Raw genomic sequence first — 24,041 nt, forward strand, 5'->3', positions numbered from 1 at the left:
TGTACAATGTGGACTGATTGGGTCATCCAAAAACTTCCAAGAGCCTAGAATCCCATTTCTCCCTTTCTGCTAAGAAAGATGAGAGGATAAGAGAATGAAATGAAGACTGAGAACAAACTGCAGCATTTTCTTAAAACTTCTAAAATTTAGATTGATTTTTTTCTTTTTTTAATTCTTTCTTACTGTACCTTCTTTGGAAGCTTTTCTTCAGTGAGATGTTATAGGCCTAACACAATTTGCCTACAACAAGTAGTTTGCCTTCAACACAAGTGTTGAAGAGTGTAAATTACTATTGATGGGGGAGAGAAACATTCACCATCTGCCCCCAGGTATGAAAGGTACAGGGAATAGCAAGACAATGAAAATTGCAGTAGATGTAACATTTTAAAGCAACAGAGAGAAAAGGAGTCACCATCACAAGCAAAGCTAATTCTTAGCATGGGAGCTAAGACCAGCAGAAAAACAATGATGTTTCAACATTAACCTAGACACTTTCAGTAGTAATTTTTGTGTATTTTTATCAACTTTGTTGCTGTTTCTAGATTTGGAGTGAAGTCTTCATATTTTTAGCAATTTTAATCCAGTTTGTACCGATTTTGAAATATTTACAGGCTTATTTACATACAGGATATGTTCCTGAGAACTCTTCCCAGTTCTCTAGTAAGAAGAAAACCACTAGAATGTATTCTGAACTAGAAGTCTAAACAAACTTAGAGTGCATCTCCCATTTAAAAATAAATGGCTTTAATATAAACTGATCAGAATCAGTTTTAATCCTACCTCACTTCAGCGCAGACATGCTTGATGTCTACATTTAAATCTTTAAATTATCACCTGAATCATCTTGTAAAAAAATTTAAAAAAATCAAGCGCCCTTATAAATGTTAAGGCTATTACTACTTGCCAGTTATATCAGACCAAGATATGGCATATAATCCTTTTCTTTGATAAGTTAGACCAACTTCTTCACAGGATGTGGCTTATGACTAATGGCTCTCCTCTGAATAACTAGCATTTATCTTTCTTTATTGGCCTCATTTGTTCATTAACGATGAGAAATAAAGATCTTTCTATGACATACTTAACCGTCTGAAAAAGGATAGGGTAAATCTCACAGAACCTTTACACACAATCAAAATACACTATTTAAGAAGCTAGTACTGATACACTGAAAAAGCTGGTTTCTGTGTCACAAACCAATAATTTTAGATGGCCTTATTCTCTGTTCAAATCCCAGAATTTTTTAGCCAATAAGAATATAGTTTAATTTTTTCAATTTGATTTCACTGATTGTATCCCCATTAAATATGTTCTACAAATAGCACAGAATCACAGAATCCCAAGGGTTGGAAGGGACCTCAAAAGATCATCTAGTCCAACCCCCCTGCAAGAGCAGGGTAACCTAGAGTACATCACACATGAACTTGTCCAGACGGGCCTTGAATATCTCCAATGTAGGAGACTCCACAACCCCCCTGGGCAATGTGACAATTGATAATGCAAAGGACTCCATAACATACCTCAACACCTTCAGAAAAAATGAAGAACGCTGTAAAGATGAGGAATAAACCATTTACAAAACCAGCAAGTACTTCTGCTCGGACATACCTGCAAGAAACAAAAAAACAAGAGCAGATATTAACACCTCCATTATAATGCTAAAAATTAGAAGTGGAACTTATGAGACTTGGAGTACAATCTTCTAGTTCTCAGTTGTATTACACAGGGATTTGCTAAATGGAAGATGCAGTAAATTAACTAAAGTAAGTACATACAGTAAGAAACTCACTACATTGTATTGTGACAGAAATTACCTGATCCAGATCAGCAATTACCTGATCTAGATGAAAGCTGTCAATATATCAAAATCTTTCCATTTAAGATGCTTTCCATTTAAGATGCTCTCTATTGGAAATTATAGTATAAATAAATATTTTGAAGCCACATAAGACAATCATGTGAGATGTAACTGAAGTCTGCTGACGTAAAGTTCTTCAAACAGCTCTACATTAATTTGCCTCCCTCTAGCAGGGGGATTTTTAGTACAAGTAGAAATTAACTATTTCAGATACTAAAGTTTTCCAATACAAAGCAGTCAGGTTAGAATAACATGTAAACCCAGTGTGGCAAACATCAAACTTAACAAATTGTGTTTGTTCTCTAATAAGTGGAACACCAGCTATTTAAATGCAGAGCAGTAACTAATACAGCACTTGCTTTCACTGCAATTAGTTCATGGCACAATCAATTCTTCCTAAATTGATTTCTAGGCACACTGCAGTTTCCACCTTAATTAAACAATGCTTTAAGTTTCAGACTACACAATCCATGCTTAGGCAACACAGTGGAAGCTAAATGCTGACATTCAGGTCAGCAATGCTATAGGGACTGCAGCAACCCCTGTTACAGTTCATTTGCTGTTAATTAATCATATCACCAATTTAATAACATTTTATCACCAGTATTGTTTCATAGGGCACAACTGCAATGTGCAATGGAAGCAAGTGCCCTTGGAACAGAATCAGATGGAGCAGCTATATCCATGAAGGTGGCATGGCATGAGGGAGTTACTAACTTAATGGTTTACATAAATCGCCTTAAAAACCCACACTTGGAACATATTTCTCAATGTTGCGTGAAAAGGGGTTTTGTTCATAAGAGTGAAAAAAATTCTACTAGGCATTTACTGAAGCAGGTAAAGGTAGCAGCCTGAAGTTCACTAAAGTACAAGTAAAGTAAGGTAAAAGCCTGAAGTTTCTTACCCATAGGAGAAAGCATCATTTGACCTCCATTTCGAAATAACTGAAGCTGCTAATCCAGCCAATAGAGCAGTACAGTCAAAAAACATATGAAAAGAATCTGATATTAGACCTAAACTGAAGAAAAAAAAAAAAGAAGAAACCAAACAGGGAAAAGTTACATTCCATATGTTACATGTTTAGTATGAAAAAACAGCATTTAATCTTTTACACACTAGTAGAACACACTGCGTGTCTAACCATCAGGCAAGGTTTTGCTAGCACAGAAGAGAAAGCCACACTAGGTGACGAATACAAATACGGTGACAACAGCTTTTGTCAGCTTTGGGAAGGCACTTCGTAAGAGTTCTTGGCAAAAAATCCTCCTAGCATATGATTCTGGTGGTAGCAGAGGGAGGTTTCCATAACCACAGATCCTGGAGTAGATGCACTCACAGCCGTACCTCTCACCAACATAATTATAGTGGCAGGTATTTGTTCTTCTATTTCAATTTATAGCTTGACCATGAGCAAAACTGGCTAGAAAAGAATATACACACAAGCTGCATTTAAATACTGACCCCACATAAGTGCATTTTGCAGCCAGTTACAAAAGCAAATTGGGTTTAAAGATACTGCTTTTCTGTCATACAAAACAGTTCACTCGTACAGTAACACTAAAACTGTTCTGCGGAAGACTACCAATGCCACCAGTGGTACTCAGCATTTACAAAAGCAATATTCTCAAACCTATTTTCAAACTTGATACTTGGGAAGAGTTTTCACACACAGGGGAAATCAGCCAAAATTTTCTTGGATGCCTGTTACTGAAACAAGCTCACATACTAGCTCTGAACCAGAAACCATACAGCAAGTTATAATGGCACTGTGCTCACAACTGCAGATTCCACAAGGGCAAGACTTCCCAGAGATGCAACGCCAACACAGCTGTACTGCTTTCACACACTAAGCTAACATGTCCAAGTAGCCAGAGGCACATGCATTCATCAACAGAGGTCAGTACAAACTGCAACACAATTCACCACATGGCATGAACATGCCCTGTGGTATAGGTACAGTTCTAAGTGATTCAACTGCACAGATGACAGGAAGATCTAAGACTTTTTTTTTGTTTGTTTTTTAATTATAGAATCCCAGACTGGTTTGGGTTGGAAAGGACCTTAAAGCTCATCCAGCTCCAACCCCTGCCACAGGCAGGGACACCTCACACTAGAGCAGGTTGCTCCAAGCCCCTGTGTCCAACCTGGCCTTATGCACTGCCAGGGATGAGGCAGCCACAGCTTCTCTGGGCATCCGGTGCCAGTGCTTCAGTACCCTCACAGGGAAGAGCTTCTGCCTTAGATCTAACCTGAACTCCCCCTGTTTCAGTGTGAACCCATCACCCCTTGTCCTATCACTGCAGTCCCTGATGAAGAGTCCCTCTCCAGCATCCTTGTAGCCCCCTTCAGACACCGGAAGCTGCTCTGAGATCTCCACACAGCTTCTCTTCTCCAGGCTCAACAGCCCCAGTGTTCTCAGCCTGAACAGAGAAGGTTCCTATGCTTAATTAAGATGGAGAGAAACTTTTCAGCAGGGCCTGTAAGTGACAGGACGAAGGGTAATGGTTTCAAACCAAAAGAGAGGAGATTCAGGCTAGATGCGAGGAAAAATTCTTTACAAAGAGGGTGCTGAAACACTGGTATAAGTTGCCCAGAGGTGGTAGATGCCCCATTCTTGGGGACATTCAACGCCACATCGTGGTTCTGGGCAACCTGATTCAGTTGAAGGTGCTCCTGCTCATTGCAGAGGCCTGGACTGATGAGCTTTGAAGGTCCCTTCCATCCCACACTATTCTATGATTCTATGAATTCCTGCTTCTCACTTAGAGACAGGGATGTTTGCTGCAGTGCTGTTTGTTGACACCCAGCTACCAGCTTCCGTACAAAGTCACATTCCCAGACAAAGGATATCTGTGGCAAGCAGGAGGCTCGGAACGGTTACAACCAGTCCTGGCTCCTGTAACTCACGCTCAAGTGCAGACTTCCCCCTCATCCCAGAGCCGAGCCGGCGGGACACCGGCTCCAGGCAGATTCCTGCCCAATGCGGGCTCCGGCTGAGGGACCAGGGGAAGCTCTCCGGCAGCCCCAGGGCCCGGTCGCACGGCCAGGGCCCGGCCCCGCCGACAGGGAGACGTGGCAGTGTCCGCGGAAGGAGGCGCCGCTTCCTGCGAGCTGGGAGCCGCTCCCGCCCTGCTCCTCCCTGGTACCTGTTACTCCAGATGCCGTAGAGCAGCTCCACGAAGGCGAAGGAGAGGTTGAGGCAGAGGAAGAAGAAGAGGTTTCGAGAGGTCTTGTCCTTCAGGATGGACCTGCGCAAGGAGCACGCAGCGGGTCACCCACAACCGGCACAGCGAGGACCAGGCGCCCCCTGCATCAGCCTCCCCAGCCCCTCCGCGGGGGCCCGGCCGCTGGCACGGCCCCCGCTGCCCCCGGCCCAAGCTGGGCCTCTTACCTGAACCAGCCAGACACCTTCCTGAGCAGGTTGAGACTGGGCGGCTTGTACTCATCGTCCTTGATGGAGAGGGGCAACATCCTGCCAGGCCTGCTGGATCCAGGCTGTCGCGTATGTCCGCTCTGCTGGACGCCGAGGACGTGCAACCGTGTCCACAACGCCTTGCCCACAACAGCACCCAACCTACAACGCGCAGCCTGCCGGGAGGAAGCACAAAAACGCCCCGCAGCAGGCGGGGCATAGGCTGCACCGCCCCTGAGTCACTGTAGCGGCTGCGCGGCGGAGCCGAACTGCTGGATACCGGGGCAGCATCTTTTGTCGTTTCGTGTGCTTGGGCCAGCGGCTGGGACGCCTCGGGAGCACGGCCCGGCTGCTGCAGCAGCGCCTCAGGAGGGCTCGGGCTGCCTCCCGAACGTGAGCGAACCCGTGCACGGGGGGAGCCGGGCCGGGGGGACCTGTCCGCTTCGGCTGCGGGGGATCGATATTGAAATGGTGCCCACGGAGAGGGGGGGACCCGCTCAGGACTTGTATTAAAAATACTGTATTTTGACATAGGTCTTGATTTCCATCCGTTCTGGTTTTGGCTTGGTTCTTTACAGGGGGTATTGTAAGAATTTTTTCAAGAGGTCAATCCTGCACTGCAATTTCATAATTTAATTGGCAAAACTCTGGCATTTCTCTGCTGGAAAGTCCACTGAATGTTCATTCTAAACGTTTTATATGGGCGTTTATTTTAACTAAAAAATACATAATAATGTCATCCTTGTCAGCATTACAGCTGATCATATGCAATTGATTACACACAAGAAAGTATGGCAAGCCAAGAAGTCTCATTTCCACAGCAGACATTTGTATTTTCACCATGTTTTTAAATCTTTAACTAGTTAATTGTGACAAGTAGCATTGGCCAGTATGACTGCAAGTAGGTGGCACCTGGGGAAAGAGAGCCTAAGGTTCACCCCTTTTGAAAGCACATATGGCCAAGCTCGTCTGAGTTTGTATGAGCCAGGTATGAGTGTCTACCCCTTTAAAATGAAGCACCCAAACAAGTGATGAGCTTCTGGAAATAGTTTCTGTGATGTCTCCAGCCACACATTAAGTAAGTCAGTGGTAAAACTCAAACTCCAATTTGGGAATTCCTGTATGTGTGGATGTACTCAGACTGGTATAGGTACAAATTGGCAATTCCATACATTTAAGAAATAAGTCAATATAATCTAAACAAACCACTCTTCTGAAATTTCACATAGTTAAATTATTTAACAAGCTCAGCAAATCTTTGTTCTCTAAGCTTTCATAGTAATGAAATAAGAAAGAAAAGCTCCCCATCTTTGTTCAACTAGGATTAAAAGAACAAAAATCCCTCTGACAGCCTAAGAGCCTCGACAGACACAAGTTTCTTAAGTTGCTGTCCTGCATCTTGTACATTCTTTGTGCTTGTGCTTACACTCGTATTTGTTTTCCCTTCTGTCAAGATGCCAAACAGGTGGGAAGAAAAAATGCCATGTCTTAAACTTGTAACAGGACTGGTAAGCCCAGTGGAAGGAGGCTGCCTAGGGCAGTTCTGAAGTCACCATCCCTGCAAGTGTTCACACACCGTGTAGATGAGGCCCTCAGTGCTATGGGTTAGTGGTGGCCTTGGCAGGGCTGGGCAACAGTTGGACTGGATGCACTTAAAGGTCTTTTCCAATCTGGTTGATTCTGTGATCCTGTGACAGCATGAAGCGGATAAGGCAGAAAATAATTTTATTGGGACTGCTCACCTGACTGGTAGCTAAATACGTACAGACTGTGAGGTTCTGGAATCCTACTTGTATCTCTGTAGTTGACCCTAAGGATGGGGCACACCGACATTGCGTTGGCACAGAGCAGCAATTTTACAAGCAGATAAGTGGGCTGTGCTTTTCTTTCTAACCAGCTGGTGTAATAACTTCTTTCTGGAGTGTTCATGGAGAGGCAGAGACAATTATTGAACTGAGGAATGTGTGCTTGTGAAAGAATGCTGGGTAGCATGTATGTAACTGTTGCTCTTCAGTTACAGAGTCCTTTTAAATTCCAACAGATTCAAAGATCACAAACAACTCTCCTGCAAAAACAAGGTGGGGAGACCACTTGGCAATAATGAGGTAAGTTCAAAGGTTTTTTAGACTAAAATTATTTACATTTAGACTAAAATCATTTGCATTTCAAGCATGGTATGTGCACTTTGGAAAACAAATTATCAATATTTCTATGCTAAACATGGATACTTTCTCATGAACTATAATTGATGTCCTGGATCACTTAATTTGATCAGAATTCCCTGGTAAAAGCCTAGAAATTCAGCTCTGGGGCACCCAACATAAAAAGGACATGGAGCTGCTAGAGCAAATCCAGAGGAGGCTACAGAGATGCTGTGAGGGCTGAAGCCAAGCTGAGAGAGCTGGGCTGGTTCAGCCTGGAGAAGAGAAGGCTCCCTAATGGGAGACCTTAGAGCAGCTCCTAGTGCTAGCTTCCAGAGGGGCTTTTTACAAAGGCATGTAGCAACATGACAAGGGGGAATGGCTTTTAGCTGAAAGAAGGGAGATTTGTATTAGATATTAAGCAGAAGTTTTTCCCTGTGAGGGTGCTGAGGCACTGCTGTCACAGGGTGCCCAGAGAAGCTGTGGCAAAATCAGGAGGATGCAGAAACTCCTGCCTCATGCTGCAGCTCCTCTGCCACTTAGCTGATACTTAGTTCCTGGCATCTGGCATTTTCAGTTTCCACTGAGTTTAGATTTAGCAGAGCAGCTGTTACTGATGTTGTATTCCTCCATTATTCCATTTGGCATGTTTCTTTTGCTCCACCTGTGTTACAGCCTCAGCATGATCAGAATCGTATTTTCCACAATATATGTGGAGCATATATAAAAACTATTGACAAAGTGTCCAGTAAATGAGTGATAAAGATTGTTCCTTCCTTGGATGGTGGAGAAAGAAAGACCATTATACTTATTTCTCTCTGCCAGAGCTCTTGAGGACACACTTTCTCTGCCCTCTGTTTCTCAGCTAAGGCAGAGCTCCTGCAATTCTGACTTTCTCTACTATTTTGCTTTCTAATTTCAGCTGATGTATGTAAATAAATATTCAATCAAAAATGCAGTACTGAGAAAATAAGAGACAATGAGCAATCTAAATAATTACTCTAGATTCATTTGCACAAAATAATGAAATGTGATGTTAACCAGAAAAGGTGAAAAGCAAATAAATGTAGAAACTGAGTACCAGAAGTACGCGTCTTGATAGTTGAACATAATTGGCTGAGTCATTGAATGGCTATGTTGGAAGGGACCTTAAAGATCAAAAATCCTAAAATCCTCCTTATTTATTTACTTAAACAAAAGTCTATTTAATACTGTGGGAGTTTTGCCCAAGTAAGGGAGATAAGTGGGATTAATGACTTTTCCTTTCCTGTTACTTGTTTTAAAGGTATTTCCACTTCTGTAAGCTCCCAGGAAGAGTTAAGGAAATCCGCCTACTGCGCTTCACTTCGGTGGTGATCATTGTTTTACTTCTTGTGGCAGGTGCTTTGACAGCTTTGCTTCCCAGTATCAAAGATGACAAAATGCCCAATTTGAGAAGGGAACCAAAAACCCAGAGTCAGTCTGCCGTGGATGCATTTACTCTTATTATGCAGACATATAATAGAACAGACTTACTGCTAAAGCTTTTAAATCATTATCAAGCCATCCCCCACCTACATAAAATAATTGTTGTGTGGAACAACATTGGTGAGAAGATACCAGAGGAAATGTGGAATTCCTTGGGACCTCATCCTGTCCCTGTTGTCTTTAAAGTTCAAACTGTAAATCGCATGAGGAACAGACTCCAGAATTTCCCAGAGCTGGAAACGAAAGGTAATCAGCAGTTCATATCGCTATTATTAATACCATTTGCACATTTAAAACCTAATTGGTGAAAGGGAGATGGTTTGAGTTTTACTGTGTAATAAGCCCATGGATCTGTTGGTCCACTTAATATGGAAGAAAGCTATGTTATGACATCAGATGCACACCACCACTACCAGCAGGCTTTCAGTCAAGAGTAAGGAAAAAAGAGGGATGTCAAATGCCTTCACAGGCTTTTTGCAAGGTGTTCTCTGTTTCCTTTGTCAGGCAAACACAGCTAGTTCAGCCCCTCTTTATAGAGTAAACTAACATTCATAGTGCCTGTATTTGTTGAGTCTCTGGATTAATCTGGATTTAAGTCATCTGGTAATGACATAATGTAATCCATTTATTTACGACTGAGTTCTCATGCATGTGCTCTTCTGAAGAGAAATTTACATCCCTAGCTGTCTGGCTTTCTACCTCAAATTATGGAACCTTTTTAAGAGTATTTTCCCCAGTCTTTTGGCTATTCACCTAAATATTCTTCATAAGCTCTTTGCAGGAGAAGCACAACAATAAATCTGTTTGTTTCAAGTGGAAAAAAAATCCCATATGTTCATAGCAGCCTTCCAGTATCTGAAGGGGGCTACAGGGATGCTGGAGAGGGACTCCTCATCAGGGACTGTAGCAACAGGGCAAGGAGTGATGGGTTCCAACTGAAACAGGGGAAGTTCAGGTTAGATCTAAGGCAGAAGCTCTTCCCTGTGAGGGTGCTGAGATGCTGGCACAAGGTGCCCAGAGAGGTGGTAAATGCTCCATCCCTGGTAGTGTTCAAGGCTAGGTTGGACAGAGCCTTGGGCAACTTGCTCTAGTGGAAGGTGTTCCTGCCCATGGCAGGGGGTTGGAACTCAATGATCTTAAGTTTGTTTCCATCCCAAACCAGTCTGGGATCATATGATTCTATGATTAGTAAAGGCAATTCTGCTTACTGCCCCCTTCCTAATATGACTTGCAAATCAAAAGCCATGACTTCTAGGAAGACACTAGAAAATTCAACATCCAAAGCGTTTTATTTACTGTAATAGGGTTTACACTGACTGTAAACTTAAAAAGCTTTAATGTACCTGAAGTTCTGATCTAAGAGTATCTTTCATTTTCCACTTCCTGATAGTCTTTTGCCCAAAATTTAAGGCAAAGATTCTTCTTTATGTAGTTCATGCTATTGAATATTGCCTGTGCATTTCATTAAGTTTGCTTTGTTAGAACTTGCAAGTAGTGAGGGGATGGGTAAAATTCTATGCTAAGAATCCCTTATAAATCTCATACTCTGAAGAATGGTATCTAACTCTTTTAGTTGCATTTTTATGCAAGATTAGCAGGATCTTAAGTTGTTTAATCTTTTGAGAAGTTAAATGTGGTTTTCTTTCTCCCCTTTTCAGCTGTTTTAATGATGGATGATGATACACTAGTCAGTGCTCATGACCTTACTTTTGCCTTCTCTGTTTGGCAGGTAATGTTTTACACCTTGACATGCAGAATTTGAGAGTTGCAATTGAGATGAATGGTTTTAAGTAAGAGTAATATTATATCTTCATGCTTTACTACCAGTTTTCTAGCTATATAGCTAGATTTTAGGATTGAAGCATTGAACAGTAGCAATTGCAAAAATATTCTTCAATACTAGCTATACCTGTGATCTGTCTTTCAAATTTGTAACTCTTCTTGTACAAGAACACTGAAGTTGGTGACTGCTGAATTTATTTAAATTGATAGGAGGCAGCAAAACAAAACTTGTGGGTTTTTTTCATCTCCAAGAGAAATTGTCTATAAAGTTATTCTGAGTGCCAATTACACAGCTGCAAATTGTGTATAGATGTTTCTTGGCACTACATAGCGTTGAATGAGGCATATTGTGTCAGTTCTGTGAAACTGTGTTTAATTGCAACATTTATGCAGATCAAGGGACCATATGCCAACAATTTCATTCTTTCCTGGGAATAATCTTGTGCTCTTCTCTTTTTTTTTAAAGCATAAATCTCACTTATTACAATTCTTAACACACATTTCACTGTGTGTTCACTTTAATTGTTTAAATTTCTTTTTTCTTTCAGCAATTTCCAGAGCAGATAGTGGGATTTGTCCCTAGGAAGCACATTTCTACCCCTTCAGGTGTATACAGTTACGGCAGCTTCGAGTTGCAGAGCCCTGGATTTGGAAACGGAGATCAGTATTCTATGGTTCTTATCGGCGCAGCTTTTTTTCATAGTGGATATTTAGAAGACTTTCAAAGACAGCCAGAAGCAGTTTATGCTTTAATTGATGAAACTCAAAATTGTGATGATATTGCCATGAATTTTATGATAGCCAAGCATACTGGGAAACCTTCAGGAGTGTTTGTGAAGCCTGTTGACATAAGGAATTTAGAAAAGGACACTAACAGTGGCTATTCTGGAATGTGGCACCGAGCAGAGCATTTGTTACAGAGATCTTACTGTGTAAATAAACTGGTTAATATTTATGATGGCATGCCTTTAAAATATTCTAATATTATGATTTCTCAGTTTGGTTTCCCTAGTTATGCCAATCACAAGAATAAAATGTAAGCCAATGTTTTTAAGGGGTTAAAAGTTAAACAATACTCAGTGAATTGTACTGAGTTCGAGGAGAAGGTCTAATTACTGCATCTTGGCCATCCTTATTTGTAGCCTCTGAACTTTTTCCATGTGGCTTTTTTTTTCCCTTTCTTACTAATTTTCCCATTTAAATTCTGAGAAAACTTAAAGAATATATACTAATGTTTAGCTGTGATAAAATCATCCCATTTCATTAAAACCTGAAAAGCTATTACAATTAATTAGGCCAGTTCTTCAGAAACATGCAGAGAAAAATGCACTCCTACACTTGCAGTGCTTATGTTTAGATTTTTATTTCAATGTTAATCTAGTTAAATGAGGTCCAGGCATATTTTTTTATATTTATATCTTGCGATACTTCCTTGACTTCCCCCCTTCTCCTCCTGCTTCCCAGTGAAACTGTAGAAGGGCTACAGTAAATTATTGGCCAGGCTTCTAGACTCCTGTACAAAACCCCTATGAAGTTTGTATATATAAGCTATTCTGTATTCTGAGATGTTCCTGAAGCTGCTAGCCGGAGAAGAGTATCTCACCTTAATCTCAGATAGTCCTAAAACAGTTGCTTACAGTATCTACTACTGCTGAGATAGTGGAAAATGATCCCTGATGTGGCTTTTTTCCCCATTATTAATTTGCCTGAAGTGGTTGAAACACTACCAGCAGCTGAAAGGTAAAACCTAGCAGCTAGAAATGCAAGAAACATGAATACAGAAAATATGAAACTTTTATAAGAAGACAGAAGAAATTGAGGGGATGTTGCATATTAATACTCTATTTAGTCTTAGTTTTATTTTTATATTTTGCATGTACATTGTTACAAAAACATGCACAAGAAAATCCTCACTCTTTAAATATGTCTTATTTACCATTGCTAATAAGAGCAGGCTGTTCTACATATATGACAGTGTACATTTTGTTGTATTACAAGTCTACTGTTTTTTTAGCTACTCTTTCATAGAATCATAGAATCCTAGACTGGTTTGGGCTGGAAGAGACCTTAAAGCTCATCCAGTTCCAGCTCCCTGCCATGGGCAGGGATGCCTCACACTAGAACAGGTTGCTGCAAGCCCCTCTGTCCAACCTGGCCTTGAACACTGCCAGGGATGGGGCAGCCACAGCTTCTCTGGGCACCCTGTGCCAGCGCCTCAGCACCCTCACAGGGAAGAGCTTCTGCCTTAGATCTGACCTGAACTTTCCATGTTTCAGTGTGAACCCATCACCCCTTGTCCTGTTGCTACAGTCCCTGATGAAGAGTCCCTCTCTGGCATCCAAATGAGTATTTGCTTACTTTTTGGTTCCTTTCTTCTCTGATTTTGGTGGCTATGGCAACAGAATTACAATGTGCAATGAATGAGTAAAGCGTTAAAAAAAAAAAGAAAGTCTTTTAAAGTACAGAGATATCTGACAGAGCTGGACTATTATGAGTCTCTGATTTCCCTGGCCTCATCTATAGCGAGAAACAGAGCTATTATTAACAGCTTTTGTTAGATTGGGATGCTGTAGTTCGGCAACCAGTGTGTTAACATAGATTGGACAGACCTTTTCCATTGAAGTTACAGACTTATATTTGTGGTATGGGGGAAAGAAAATAGATTTTCTTGAATCACAGAAAGGAATCAAATCTGGTAGCCAAAGTAGATTTAGTTTAATTTGCATCAGCTTTTAATTGATAGCAGTTCCAAAGTACCTATGGGCAATCATTAACAGCTAATACCAAGTACACAAATAGCATCTGCACAAAATGGGTGTATAATTTTTTCAGGTTTTGTAATGTTTGCTGACAAAAAGTGGTTGAAAAACGTGACAAATTCTTTACAGCTGGGCTGATTCTGGATGTAAGTCTTTGGGGGAATGGAGAATTCTTTTGCCTTCTTCTATCAGTGTTAAAGGATTTTGTTTCTGTTCAGTGAAATCTTCCTAGTACTTTTGTAAGATTTAAAGGGCAAAATCTTAACATGGCAGTGTAAAGTCTGCTTAATTTTATTGTAATAGTGAAAAGTAGATTTTAATTATTGTGCTGTAGTGATAAGTAGTAATCAAGCAAGTCTGCAATCTTTCCAGAAATGCAGCTTTCCTTGTGGCAGTTTACTGTGTTTCGTTTACTCACTGATCTGTAAACTCTGTTCTTTGCAGTATCACCTAGAATTGTTAAGGCTCACAGGTGTTGTTTACCTTACTTTTAAAACGTGAAATGAACTGTCAACTCAGCCAAATCTCACTATTGGGTTCTTTGCTGGGGGGAAGGAGTTGGTTTGGGTTGTGTCCTGGGTTCAGCGACAGGTTGGGATTACTTTTTGTTCTGTGTCAGTGAAAGAATTAATAGAACAAGATTTTATTATACTGGTAAATTTAATTTGTACCATTGTCAAATAAAATATGTAAACCAGATTGGTTTCAGTGTTAGATGACTAAAGTAAGTTCACAGTTTGCATTAAGATGAGCAGCACCAAAATTTCAGTTTTTAAAAAACATGTACTTTTTGGCTCTTATATTCTCTTAATTTAGGTAAGGCCTAAATTAATAGAGGAAATAAACTGAGGGGGAAAAACCACCAAAAACCACAGCCTTAACCAGCAGCTAGTTAGACCTAGATAGCAAAAGAAAATTTGAAGGTAAGATTTCCTCTCTAGCCGTAATTCATTGTGCTTAGGAACCAAAAACGTTTTGTTTAATTTTTAAAGGCTGGCAACTTTTTATACCTTGATGGCTACAAAAGTGCCTTAGGATTCTTTAATGAAGCATATTACTGAGGATTTATATTTTTAACAATATATATGTGATGATTTCTTCTGAGAGATTATCTAGATGTCATTTGGAAGTGTTTTACAGTCTAAACAGATTCATCACCACCTCTGAATGTTCTATAGAAATTAATGTTTAGGAACACAGGGCTTTAAAAATGGCATCTAAAAGATATTTAAAAAAATCCTGTTGAAAAATTCAGGATATAGTCTTAAAATGATGCAACAGGACAAGAAAATGACTTCTTTATCTGCAGCTTAAAAAACGCCACAAGATGTCACTGTAGCCTTGGTATTTGGTATCATCAAATGTTAAAAATAGTAATTGGTATTGATTAAAATCAACAAAATTATATTAGGTGAAAACATTCGTAAATCTAGCATTTTGCAAGGTGAGCTACATTAGATAATCATACTAAAAGCTATGAGATACAACCCTGGAACTGAAAAAAAACATGGAGGTTATTTTGTGCATATTTTTACAGGGGAGAAAGGTTATTTTTAGTACTTTTTATGCTTACAAAGGTTCCAGCTAATTGCCACAAATGAGAACTGGTATGTAACCAAACTGATACTTGTAATTTTTACAGAAGGTATGTAAGTGGTATACAAATAACATTTGACAGTGCGGCTTTAGTTTCTAGACACCTTTGCCTCCTAGATTTACTAGCCTAGCTAGAGGGATTTACAAATAATAGGCTTTAACACAAACTAGGTATCTAGGGATTCTGGATAGCTAGCCTGTTACAATGCTCCATCTTTGCTTCTGTTGCCCAATATAGCTTTGTTAAAGCCAATTTGAGTATGCTCATTCAAACTCCGCTCAAGTAGAGTGCAAGCACAGACTTAGAAATGTATATTACATTGAACTGTAGTGAACGTTTGGGTAAAAAAGGCTGTTAAAGAACAATGGTTCTGGAGAAAATACATTGATACCTCTTTTCTTACTGAGGATATGTTACCCTTAAAAAACTGCTTACAAATAAAATTTAAATGTTTAAGGGTTAGCTATAACTGCAAGCAATCTCAAGCAGAACGGGCAAATATAAGCACATTGATTTCAATGAAGGGCAAATAGCCCCCAACAACCTTTATTTAATTTCCTGTTACAGAAGACCGTGCTCCTAGTCTTGTAAGCATCTTGTATGGAATAGTACTTACTTCTGAGAATAAGGTTTCTTACCTAAGTTCGCAGGACCAAGCCCAAATAGTCATACTTAGGAATATTAGTTCTGGAGTTATGAAAAACAGGGGCAAAAAAGAGCCATTTGAGAACACAGGTACACATTATTAGACCAAATACAGAAAATAAACAAGCAACTACAACTGCATGAGAATTATTTTCCATAGTACTTCAGTGTATTTATAGGGCTCTAAAGAGCATCCAGTGCTTATGATACTAGATGAAAATTGAGATGTCGAAAGTGTTTCACACTTGTATTTAGCCTCATCTACAAACAACTTAGAATCAATTATAGGCACTGGTAATTACAGGAGCTTATTTACAGTGTTTGGAAAACATGGTGATAATAACATGAGCATCAGGGCTGCATGTTGCTTTGCATTACAATGGTTTTTAAGGTGTTTCAAGGGTGGTTTTTGTTTGGTTAGTTGCAACAATGAGATGGACAGCCTGCCCTGCCTGGCACTCAGCAATTCTTTCGAAAGGGGAGGCTGGTAGAAAATAGGCATTTCTAACATTTTCAACGCTGCTGTTTTGCAGAAAGTTAATCTCAGACTACAAGCTAATTCAGCTTTTGCAAGTGAGCCACCAGAAAATGAATCTTTAACTTTTGGGACAAAAAGAAAAATAAATAAAGGAAAAGTAGTTTTGTGTAGTTTTACCAGTATCTTTGAAGCGCTATAAGAAGCTCTTCATCGCCCAGCGGCTGACAGAAACCACAGCGACCGGGAAGAGACAAGCTACCTATGGCCCGGAGGCGCCAGCGCTCGGCTGAGGAGAACACCGCTAGAGGGCACGTCACCAGGCACCGCTCGCTCATTGGTTGGAGAGGTAGGAAGGCCGCTTTTGATTGACGAGTCACCTTGTCAATCAACCAAAAAGGTGTGCACCCCCGGCCGGGCCGGGCCCCGCGCACACAAGTGTCCCAGAGAGGGAACCTGCCCCTGTGCTCCCGCCCGTCCCTTCCCGGAGGTGCTAGCCCCGCCTCAGGCCCTGCGAGCTGCACTTCTGCCTCTGCAGGGGGTTTGCCTCAGGCTGGGGTTTCGTGCAGTGAGCCGTGCTTCCCCGGGAAGTGCGAGTGAGCGTAGGGCTGGGGCTGAGGGTGGAGCCGCGCTGGGCGGTGAAGTTCTGTGAGGCGGAGGGCGGGACGGCCGGGCAGACGCGGGGAGCGAAGGAGTGAGGGCGGGACGGAGGAGGAGGAGGAGGGCTGGTCACTCGCGCGGCTCGGCCCCGGGCCAGGCGAAACAAAGGCTCGTAGCACGATTGCTAGCGCGCTGCCGGTCGCCTGGTAACCGTCCGCTGCCTCTTTATCCGGGGGGCGTTTCCGCGCCGCGGGTGGGGTGGAGTTGGAGTTTCCGCGGGCGCCAAGCCGTGTTCCGGAGCCAGTTCTCATCTCCGCTCTCGTTCCTATGCGGGCTGCGGCAGCGGCGTTTTCTGCAGCGTGGCTCCCGGCAAGCGGGAGGCCCCTCCGGGCAGCGGGTCGCTTCCCAGAGAGCGCGTCCGTGACCCGCCATGACTTCGGAGCCTCCCCGGGCCTCGCTGCTCCGCGCCCTGTTTAAGACGGAGCCGGCGGCAGCCGCCTCTGAAGTGCTTGCGGGAGCCTCGGAGTTCGTGAAAGGTGAGAACGGGCCGGGAAGCCCTCTGTGTCCCCTGCCTGCGGGGGTGCCGCTCGCCGGAGCCTCCCTCGGGAAGGAGGCTCGCTGGCTTTTTCCCCTTTCCCCGCCTCTCACTCTCTGCTCCCTGGGCTGTTGCTGCGTGCCCGGCTCGGCTTCGGCCCCTTTCGCCTTGCGGTTTTCGTGAGCTGCCGGCCCCTCGGCCGCCGCGCGGCACGCCTGAGCGGTTCCTTCCTGCTCTCTTTTCCGGTGAGAAGAGGGGCCGGCACCTGTTGCTATGTGTGGCTGTGTTGTAGATCAGAAATCTCAGCCCTCCTGCACTGAGGGGTGTCCGGCCGGGCTGAGTGGGTGCTCGCACTCCTGCCGCCACTCTTCTCAGGAGAAAAAAAGATCATGGAGTTCACTAGGTTGGAAGAGCCTTTAATCTCATCCAGTCCAACCCTTACCCCAGCAGTGCCAAGGCCACCACTAACCCATGGCAGTGAGAGCCTCGTCTCCACGTTGTGTGAACACTTGCAGGGACGGTGACTGCAGCCCTGCCCTGGGCAGCCTCTTCCAATGCCTGAGCACCCTCTGGGGAAGGAATTGTCCCTCAGCTCCATCCAAACCTGCCCTGGTGCAGCCTGAGGCTGTTTCCTCTTGTCCCATCCCTTGTTCCTTGGGAGCAGAGCCCAGCCCCCTCCTGGCTCCATCCTCCTGTCAGGCACTTGTAGGAAGCGGTAAGGTCTCCCCTGAGCCTTCTCCAGACTGAACACCCAGGTCCCTCAGCCGTTCCCATCACACTTGTGCTCCAGGCTCTGCACCAGCTCCATTGCTCTTCTCTGGCCCTGCAGCCCCCAGCTGGGCACAGGATTCAAGGTGCAGCTCATCAGTGCCCAGTGCCGCGGCACAGTCAGTGCCCTGGCCCTGCTGCCGCACTGATGGCTTCTTGGCCGCCTGGGCACAAGAAATGCATCAGCTGTGCCTGTTGCATGGTGGGGCAGGACAGGGCTGCAGGGTGCCGTGGAAAAGTGCTGAGCTGCTTGTTCTACCCTGCAACACTGCCCTTGCCTGTCTTTCAGATCGGCTGTACTTTGCTACTTTGAGGAATAAACCAAAAAGTACTGTAAATACCCACTACTTCTGCACTGATGAGGAACTCGTCTATGAAAAGTAAGTGTTGCGATCTGTTGTGTTTTGCATATTTGAAGTGATTGTCTGAGATTCTTCCCGGAACTCTTGAATGTTCTATAGAATGTTCTTGCCCCACTTGGCTACTTGCACATAGCATGAGTATGAAGTTATCCTGAATATATTTAGACACTAGCTGAGACTAGTTTAACAAGATTACTATGTTAAAAAACACAAAACCAGCTACAAGGCCAGTTAAATGGCTTAAATTGTGGTTGGGCCTAGGGGAAGGATCTCTGAGCTTTGTAAGATTTGTTTATAAGGTGGAGGAGATCTCTTAAGACTAATTACATCTTACTAAATGGTATCTTGAATAGAAGACTTGTTTGGTATGAATGAATGAAACAATAGTTTGTTTTGTGTGTGTTTTCCTGTGTAGAGTATGAAATGTTCGCCTTTTATACAGAATCATAAGAATGCAAAACTTAAATGTGCATTTGAAGGAATCTGCAACTTTTATTTAGAAGTCTGTAGAAGGTTTTGAGATGTTACTTCCTGTTGGCTTTTGCAGAACAGCAGAGAAAGTATTTCTCTGAAGTAAAAGCTTCATGTGTTTAGAAGACGATGAAAGCACACAGAAGGCCAAAAGTAAAATTGGATATAGTTTGAACACTATTAAAGGACATAAAATACACTAAACAAAGTAATTGCTGAAGTTAAATAGTGGCTGCTCTACACTGTGTTCCCAGATCATGTGTTTCACATGTGATGGTGTATCTACCCACTTGACAAGGGATTTGCTGCAGAAGTAAAATAAAAAATGTGGTCTTATTTTAAATAGAACTGTCCATACGAGTTGAAGAACTTGTGAGAACTTGAGCATCAACCGTTCTTCCTTCCCTTCTCCAGTGACTTCAGTGCTGCTTCTGTGAAGCTGTAGACTAGTCTTACTTTGTTTCTAGCTTGCTTTCTATGCATAGCTTACAGTTTTAGGGCTTCCTACTACACATGCTTTGAGTCTTCATTGTCTTAAGGTGTGTATCTTCTAGTGGAGCTCCCAGTGATTCACTCCCAGAGTTGAATTTTGTAATTACCTGCTTCGGTTGGGAATAGGTTCTGTAATGGTCATTAACTTATGCACATTGGAAGGGACCTTAGGAGTGCCCTCAGGCAAGGCTGACCTGATACCAAAAGCAGAAAAGCAGAATTCAACTGGGAAGACCCTGAGCAATTTGCATTACATGAATATGTTCCACTTTCTTTAATGAAAGTAAAATTGGATCTAGGACTTCTGTGTTATGCTTGACCTGAGGAGTATTGTTTCTCATTCCTAATATGCTTCAAGTAAGGGTGAATGAATCTTGTATGCAATTTGATCTTGGGGGTGGGAAGGTGGAGCAGTTCTGCACTGTTACAGATGATTGTACTAACCAAGGACTGTAGCTGGGGTATTCTGTGTGAGGACACTATCATATTTAAAACAAAACAAAAAAAAAATGAGAAATGTGGGGGGAGGGAGAGGGAAGATGTGAAAAGGAAATTCAGTAAGTATACTCCTTAACCCAATTACCTGTTAACCACATACCAAGGTCTAATTTGACACCAGATAGAATTACAAGGTAATGGGAGGAAGCAAAGTTTCCCTTATCTTCTAGGGCACATCTAAAGATTTTTGTGTATGTAACTTGCAGTGTGTTTTCTAAATGGATAGGTTCTAATCTAACTGGCGTTTTTTCAAGGCATCATCCTCTAACTGATACCATAATAGTACACTCCCTTTTGTGCTCTCAAAATTCTAAAACATGAGGTACAAATTAAGTGTCAGTTACTAGGTGAGTTTTCTGTAATAACCTAGCACCATTATGTAACACTGCTAAAACTTTCCCCTGGTATTTGTAATGCACTGACCCATCACTGTCAGTGTTTGCAGTATTTGGTAGTAAAACCATGCCAGATCTCATTTTTTTGATGTCAGCCTGTTAGGTTTCACAGGTTGTACAGCAAGTGAGGGGCTTGACACCGGGGGCTGTCTGTAAGTAGTAGTGGAGTGCAACTTTAATACACCAGATCAGATGTGCTGCTCATTCTCTCAGAAATGCAGCCTTCTTTCTCACAGTGATCAGAAATACTTGATGCGTGATAGTGAAGTAACTACTTGGAAGTGAGTTCTGAAGTGCTGTGTCTCAGAACAGTGGTTTCCAGAGCCTTCATTCTTGCTTGTCAGAATTTCATGACCACTCTGCCTTTTAATCAAATACGTTTTTCAGATTGTTACAAGGAGGAGGAGATGTCTATTCAGGGACACAGTCCTAAGCACCTGTGAGGCACACAACTAATTTTGTTAATACAACTGTTTATTTGTTTAGATATACATAATTCTAGTGACAAGGCAAAGATAATTCATTGTGCATGGAAGTAAACAGCTTTAGGCTGTTACTCTGTTAACTTTAGTGATAACTCCTAAGTATGAAGTGCTAGACAAAGTTATTTAGCTGACTTTACTGAGGTGTCAGTTTGCCTTCACTTCAGTGATACGTGATCTTGAAAACCGCATGAGTATGTAGATTCAGGGTTGTCTGATTACACAGAGTGTGTTATTGGCTCACATAGTACTTAGAATCTCACTGCCTTGCTTCCCTTGTTTTCCTCACTCTTGAAGAGGCATCAGGAAGTAATAGTGTACATTAATAGTATACCCCATTTATTAAACAAAGCAGCTGTTGTGCTGGGTCGAAGCTTTGGTCTGATAATGCTGACATGCTCTTGCAGCTTGTCATGTGGTTTAGCACTAAGTTGTACACAAGGTGTGGTTATGTAAAAGCTTGAGCACTTTAGCCTTCAGTTTCACTTGAAGTTGTCAGCTGTTCTCATGAATTCATAACTGTCTCAGTTAAACATTCACACTTTTAAAAATAATAAAGATAGGCTTAAATGCTTTTAAGAACATCTCAAGCGCTGGGTGACTAGGAACTCACTACTAGAACTGTCACTGTCGTAGTTAAATGTGCTGCAATTTAACCTTGAACCTATTATGCTAGGGAAATGGTATGCAAATTCCTCAGTTGATGGTATGTAAATTCCTTGGTTGAGGGAACAAGAAACCTGAATGAATCTATCCAATTCTGAATTCTCATTTTTTTGATTGTTCTGTTTCTGTAAGCCTTTGTCAGTCTTTCCGAGACTCTGAGGTCCCTCCTAAGAAAAGAGAAAGGCTGCACTGCTGCTTGTAAGGGAATATAATTTTTCAGGGTAATGCAGTGCAGGTAACTATTATTTCGGGAAAATTGAGATAATGCGCAATAATCCAGCTTGATGAAGGCTGTCAGTTGGCAAATAGACAAGCCTTGCCTTGGCAAGACCTCAATTAATGAGTTAGGCACTAGTAAGCAGCTTTTTATTCTCTAAGAATAGCTTCTTTCATGTTTCACTTTTCAGTAAACAGATCTGGGTCGAGCATACTACACTTGACTGGTTAACTCGGCTTTCACATTTTTATCAAAGCAACCTTTTATGTCCTTTTCGTTGTTGAGTAGTTTTCTCAAACAAAATTAAAATTTAGATAATGAGAAACAGGAGTCTCTTATTGATAAATTATAATGGCAGTTTTCATAAACTCTACTCTTTTCAGTCTATTGTTGTGACTTAGGATCTTTTGTGTAAACAGCTTTTGCAGATCTAGTCTGACATGAGCAGCTGTAAAGTTAATGCTATATTCTCTGTACATCCTGTTTTACACTAACACTTTCTTTGAAGTCATAGTATGTTACTTGCCTGTTCCATAGCAGTCTTAATGTCAGCTGCTGCTTTCAGTTCGAGCAGCAGTAGAGTAAGACCCTTAAATGCTTAGCTACAGCACTGTTAAATGAGCATTGTTTGGACTTTGATTTGTAGGACTTGTTTCCTTCACTGTGTGTGTATATGTAAATAATCAGTTTCTGTCCTATGAGAAGAATAAGGGTTAACCTGTTTGTTTTTACTTTGGCTAAATGCTGCTTTTCTGTGGCTATCCAGTAACAGTACTTGCATACAAAACCTGAACTTCTCCGTTGTTCTGTGGCTTGTATCATTTGAAAGGAAAAAGAAAACTTGAACTTAGCCTTGTTACAACAAACAGCTGTCACTTCAAACAGAGAACAGGGAGTTCCTTGTCCACCTCAGTAGCTTTTTGGATATGATTGTTGATAAAGATAACATAGTAAGTTAAAGTCCACCAAAAAAAAAGAATTTTTCCAAATTATAACTTCTATCTATGTAAATGTAAAAACAGCAGAAAAACCTGCTGATACCAGCTTTCATATGTCTAAGTTTTACACATGAGTATTAAGAACAGTACTGTGGCTTTGTTTTCCATCTTAAGAGATTTTAAATTCACTGCAAACAAGAAATTTTAAAGATACAAGAAGTAAGAATGTATTTTTTTTTTTCCTCCAGACATGAACTACTGACATAATTTTATGCTTGAAACTTGAAAAGTGCAATCCTTTAACACCTATGGTGTTGTCTTAAGTCCAATAGTTTCATAAGTTCTATACCCACACATTGCTTTACCATATCAGTCTTCACTTCTTTGTATGGAAAAAGAAATCAGTCACTCAAAGTACTGAGGAATTTTTCTGTTTGCAGTGAAAGGGCAGCAGGATAAAAAAAATATCTGTTTCCTAGGCTTCAGTTTTATACTGGGTGAGAGCATAGCTTAATATAGGAAACCCCTTATGAGAGACTTTATGTGAGAACCTCTTCACTGACAGTTTGTTCCTGATATCAAGGAGCATTGTATCAAAAATGCATATATCTGGAATAGCTATTTAATTATCTATAATTTGTATTTGTGTTCTTGTTGGATTTTGAAGAATTGTGATTTTAAGGATTTGAAATATTTGAGGGGAAATGGAGTAGCTGGTGGTTTAGGTAGTCCAGAGCCTCTACATAATTCTTGCCTTCAGATGCAAGCAGTAAGGGGATGTATCATTTCTAGCCTTAGACTTGCTGTATCATCCTTTGTCTATTCAGAAGTGTGCAATCCCTAAGTAGTATTAAGTGTTAGGGATCATGTCTCAGCACAGATAAGAAAGCTCCTATCAATTCTTGTGCTACTGTAATTGGTGGGGCTAGAGCAGGGAGACACTCCAGTGGGCATCCATCATGCTGTTCTTCATGCACTTTTCTTCATGCACTTGAGGAGCAGGAAGGAGAAACATACTTTAGGAAACAGGAGTTGGAGGAAGAAAATGGAGTAGCTGATGTTTCCTGACTGGGAGTTAGGTTGTAGTGAGTGTGTGGACTGATCCTCTTGGCTTTCATCCAGAAATTTTATTGTATTGACACATGTTCAGCTTATGATTTGAAGCTTTTATTTGGAGCAGCCATTTAGGCACTTCTGCAGTAGCTGGTTCTTGTACAGTTTAATGGCTAGTTCAGAGCACGTGCAGTAAGGGCCCGGACAGTGCAGTAACCCAAATGTTGTAGCAACCCAGCCCAGGAAAGGGACAGAGAAAAGCAAGTGGAAAATATTTTTCTTTCTAGTAAAAAAGGATCTTAGTAAAGTGTTACAAAATTAGTGTAGTTTTGCAGTTAGGAAGCTGCATTTCTGCTAGTTCCTGGGGTTTTTGTGATTAATCTTTTGGTTGAAGTACTTGCAAGCTTGGGATGCTCCTGTTTTGGCAG

The 24,041-nt window shown here is 41.7% G+C and overlaps 3 protein-coding genes across 5 annotated transcripts in view; 2 read left to right on the forward strand and 1 right to left on the reverse strand.

Annotated features, from left to right (window-relative positions):
- SLC30A7 (solute carrier family 30 member 7) overlaps positions 1 to 5,437 on the reverse strand; it is a 26,434-nt gene extending 20,997 nt beyond the window's left edge. For 2 of the 3 annotated variants that reach the window (XM_005141464.3, XM_031042248.1), the window contains exons 1-4: positions 5,250 to 5,437; positions 5,005 to 5,106; positions 2,763 to 2,876; positions 1,521 to 1,608 (exon numbers count right to left, since the gene is read on the reverse strand). In XM_005141464.3, the coding sequence (XP_005141521.1) occupies positions 1,521 to 1,608; positions 2,763 to 2,876; positions 5,005 to 5,106; positions 5,250 to 5,329 (384 nt within the window). In that variant the 5' untranslated portion in view covers positions 5,330 to 5,437. The remainder of the gene's footprint in view (positions 1 to 1,520; positions 1,609 to 2,762; positions 2,877 to 5,004; positions 5,107 to 5,249) is intronic. The other variant, XM_034063953.1, reaches the window with a different exon arrangement.
- EXTL2 (exostosin like glycosyltransferase 2) lies at positions 5,363 to 11,941 on the forward strand. Its single transcript, XM_031042256.1, has 6 exons — positions 5,363 to 5,389; positions 5,519 to 5,663; positions 7,312 to 7,375; positions 8,697 to 9,124; positions 10,537 to 10,607; positions 11,209 to 11,941. The coding sequence occupies exons 1-6, from the start codon at positions 5,363 to 5,365 to the stop codon at positions 11,698 to 11,700; spliced, it is 1,227 nt and encodes a 408-aa protein (XP_030898116.1). The 3' UTR covers positions 11,701 to 11,941.
- Positions 11,942 to 16,888: 4,947 nt separating this feature from the next.
- CDC14A (cell division cycle 14A) overlaps positions 16,889 to 24,041 on the forward strand; it is a 58,888-nt gene continuing 51,735 nt past the window's right edge. The window contains exons 1-2 of the mRNA XM_005141466.3: positions 16,889 to 17,272; positions 18,329 to 18,419. Coding sequence (XP_005141523.2) covers positions 17,167 to 17,272; positions 18,329 to 18,419 — 197 coding nt within the window. The 5' untranslated portion in view covers positions 16,889 to 17,166. The remainder of the gene's footprint in view (positions 17,273 to 18,328; positions 18,420 to 24,041) is intronic.

This window comes from Melopsittacus undulatus, chromosome 6 (assembly GCF_012275295.1).
Source record: "Melopsittacus undulatus isolate bMelUnd1 chromosome 6, bMelUnd1.mat.Z, whole genome shotgun sequence".
NCBI lineage: Eukaryota > Metazoa > Chordata > Aves > Psittaciformes > Psittaculidae > Melopsittacus > Melopsittacus undulatus.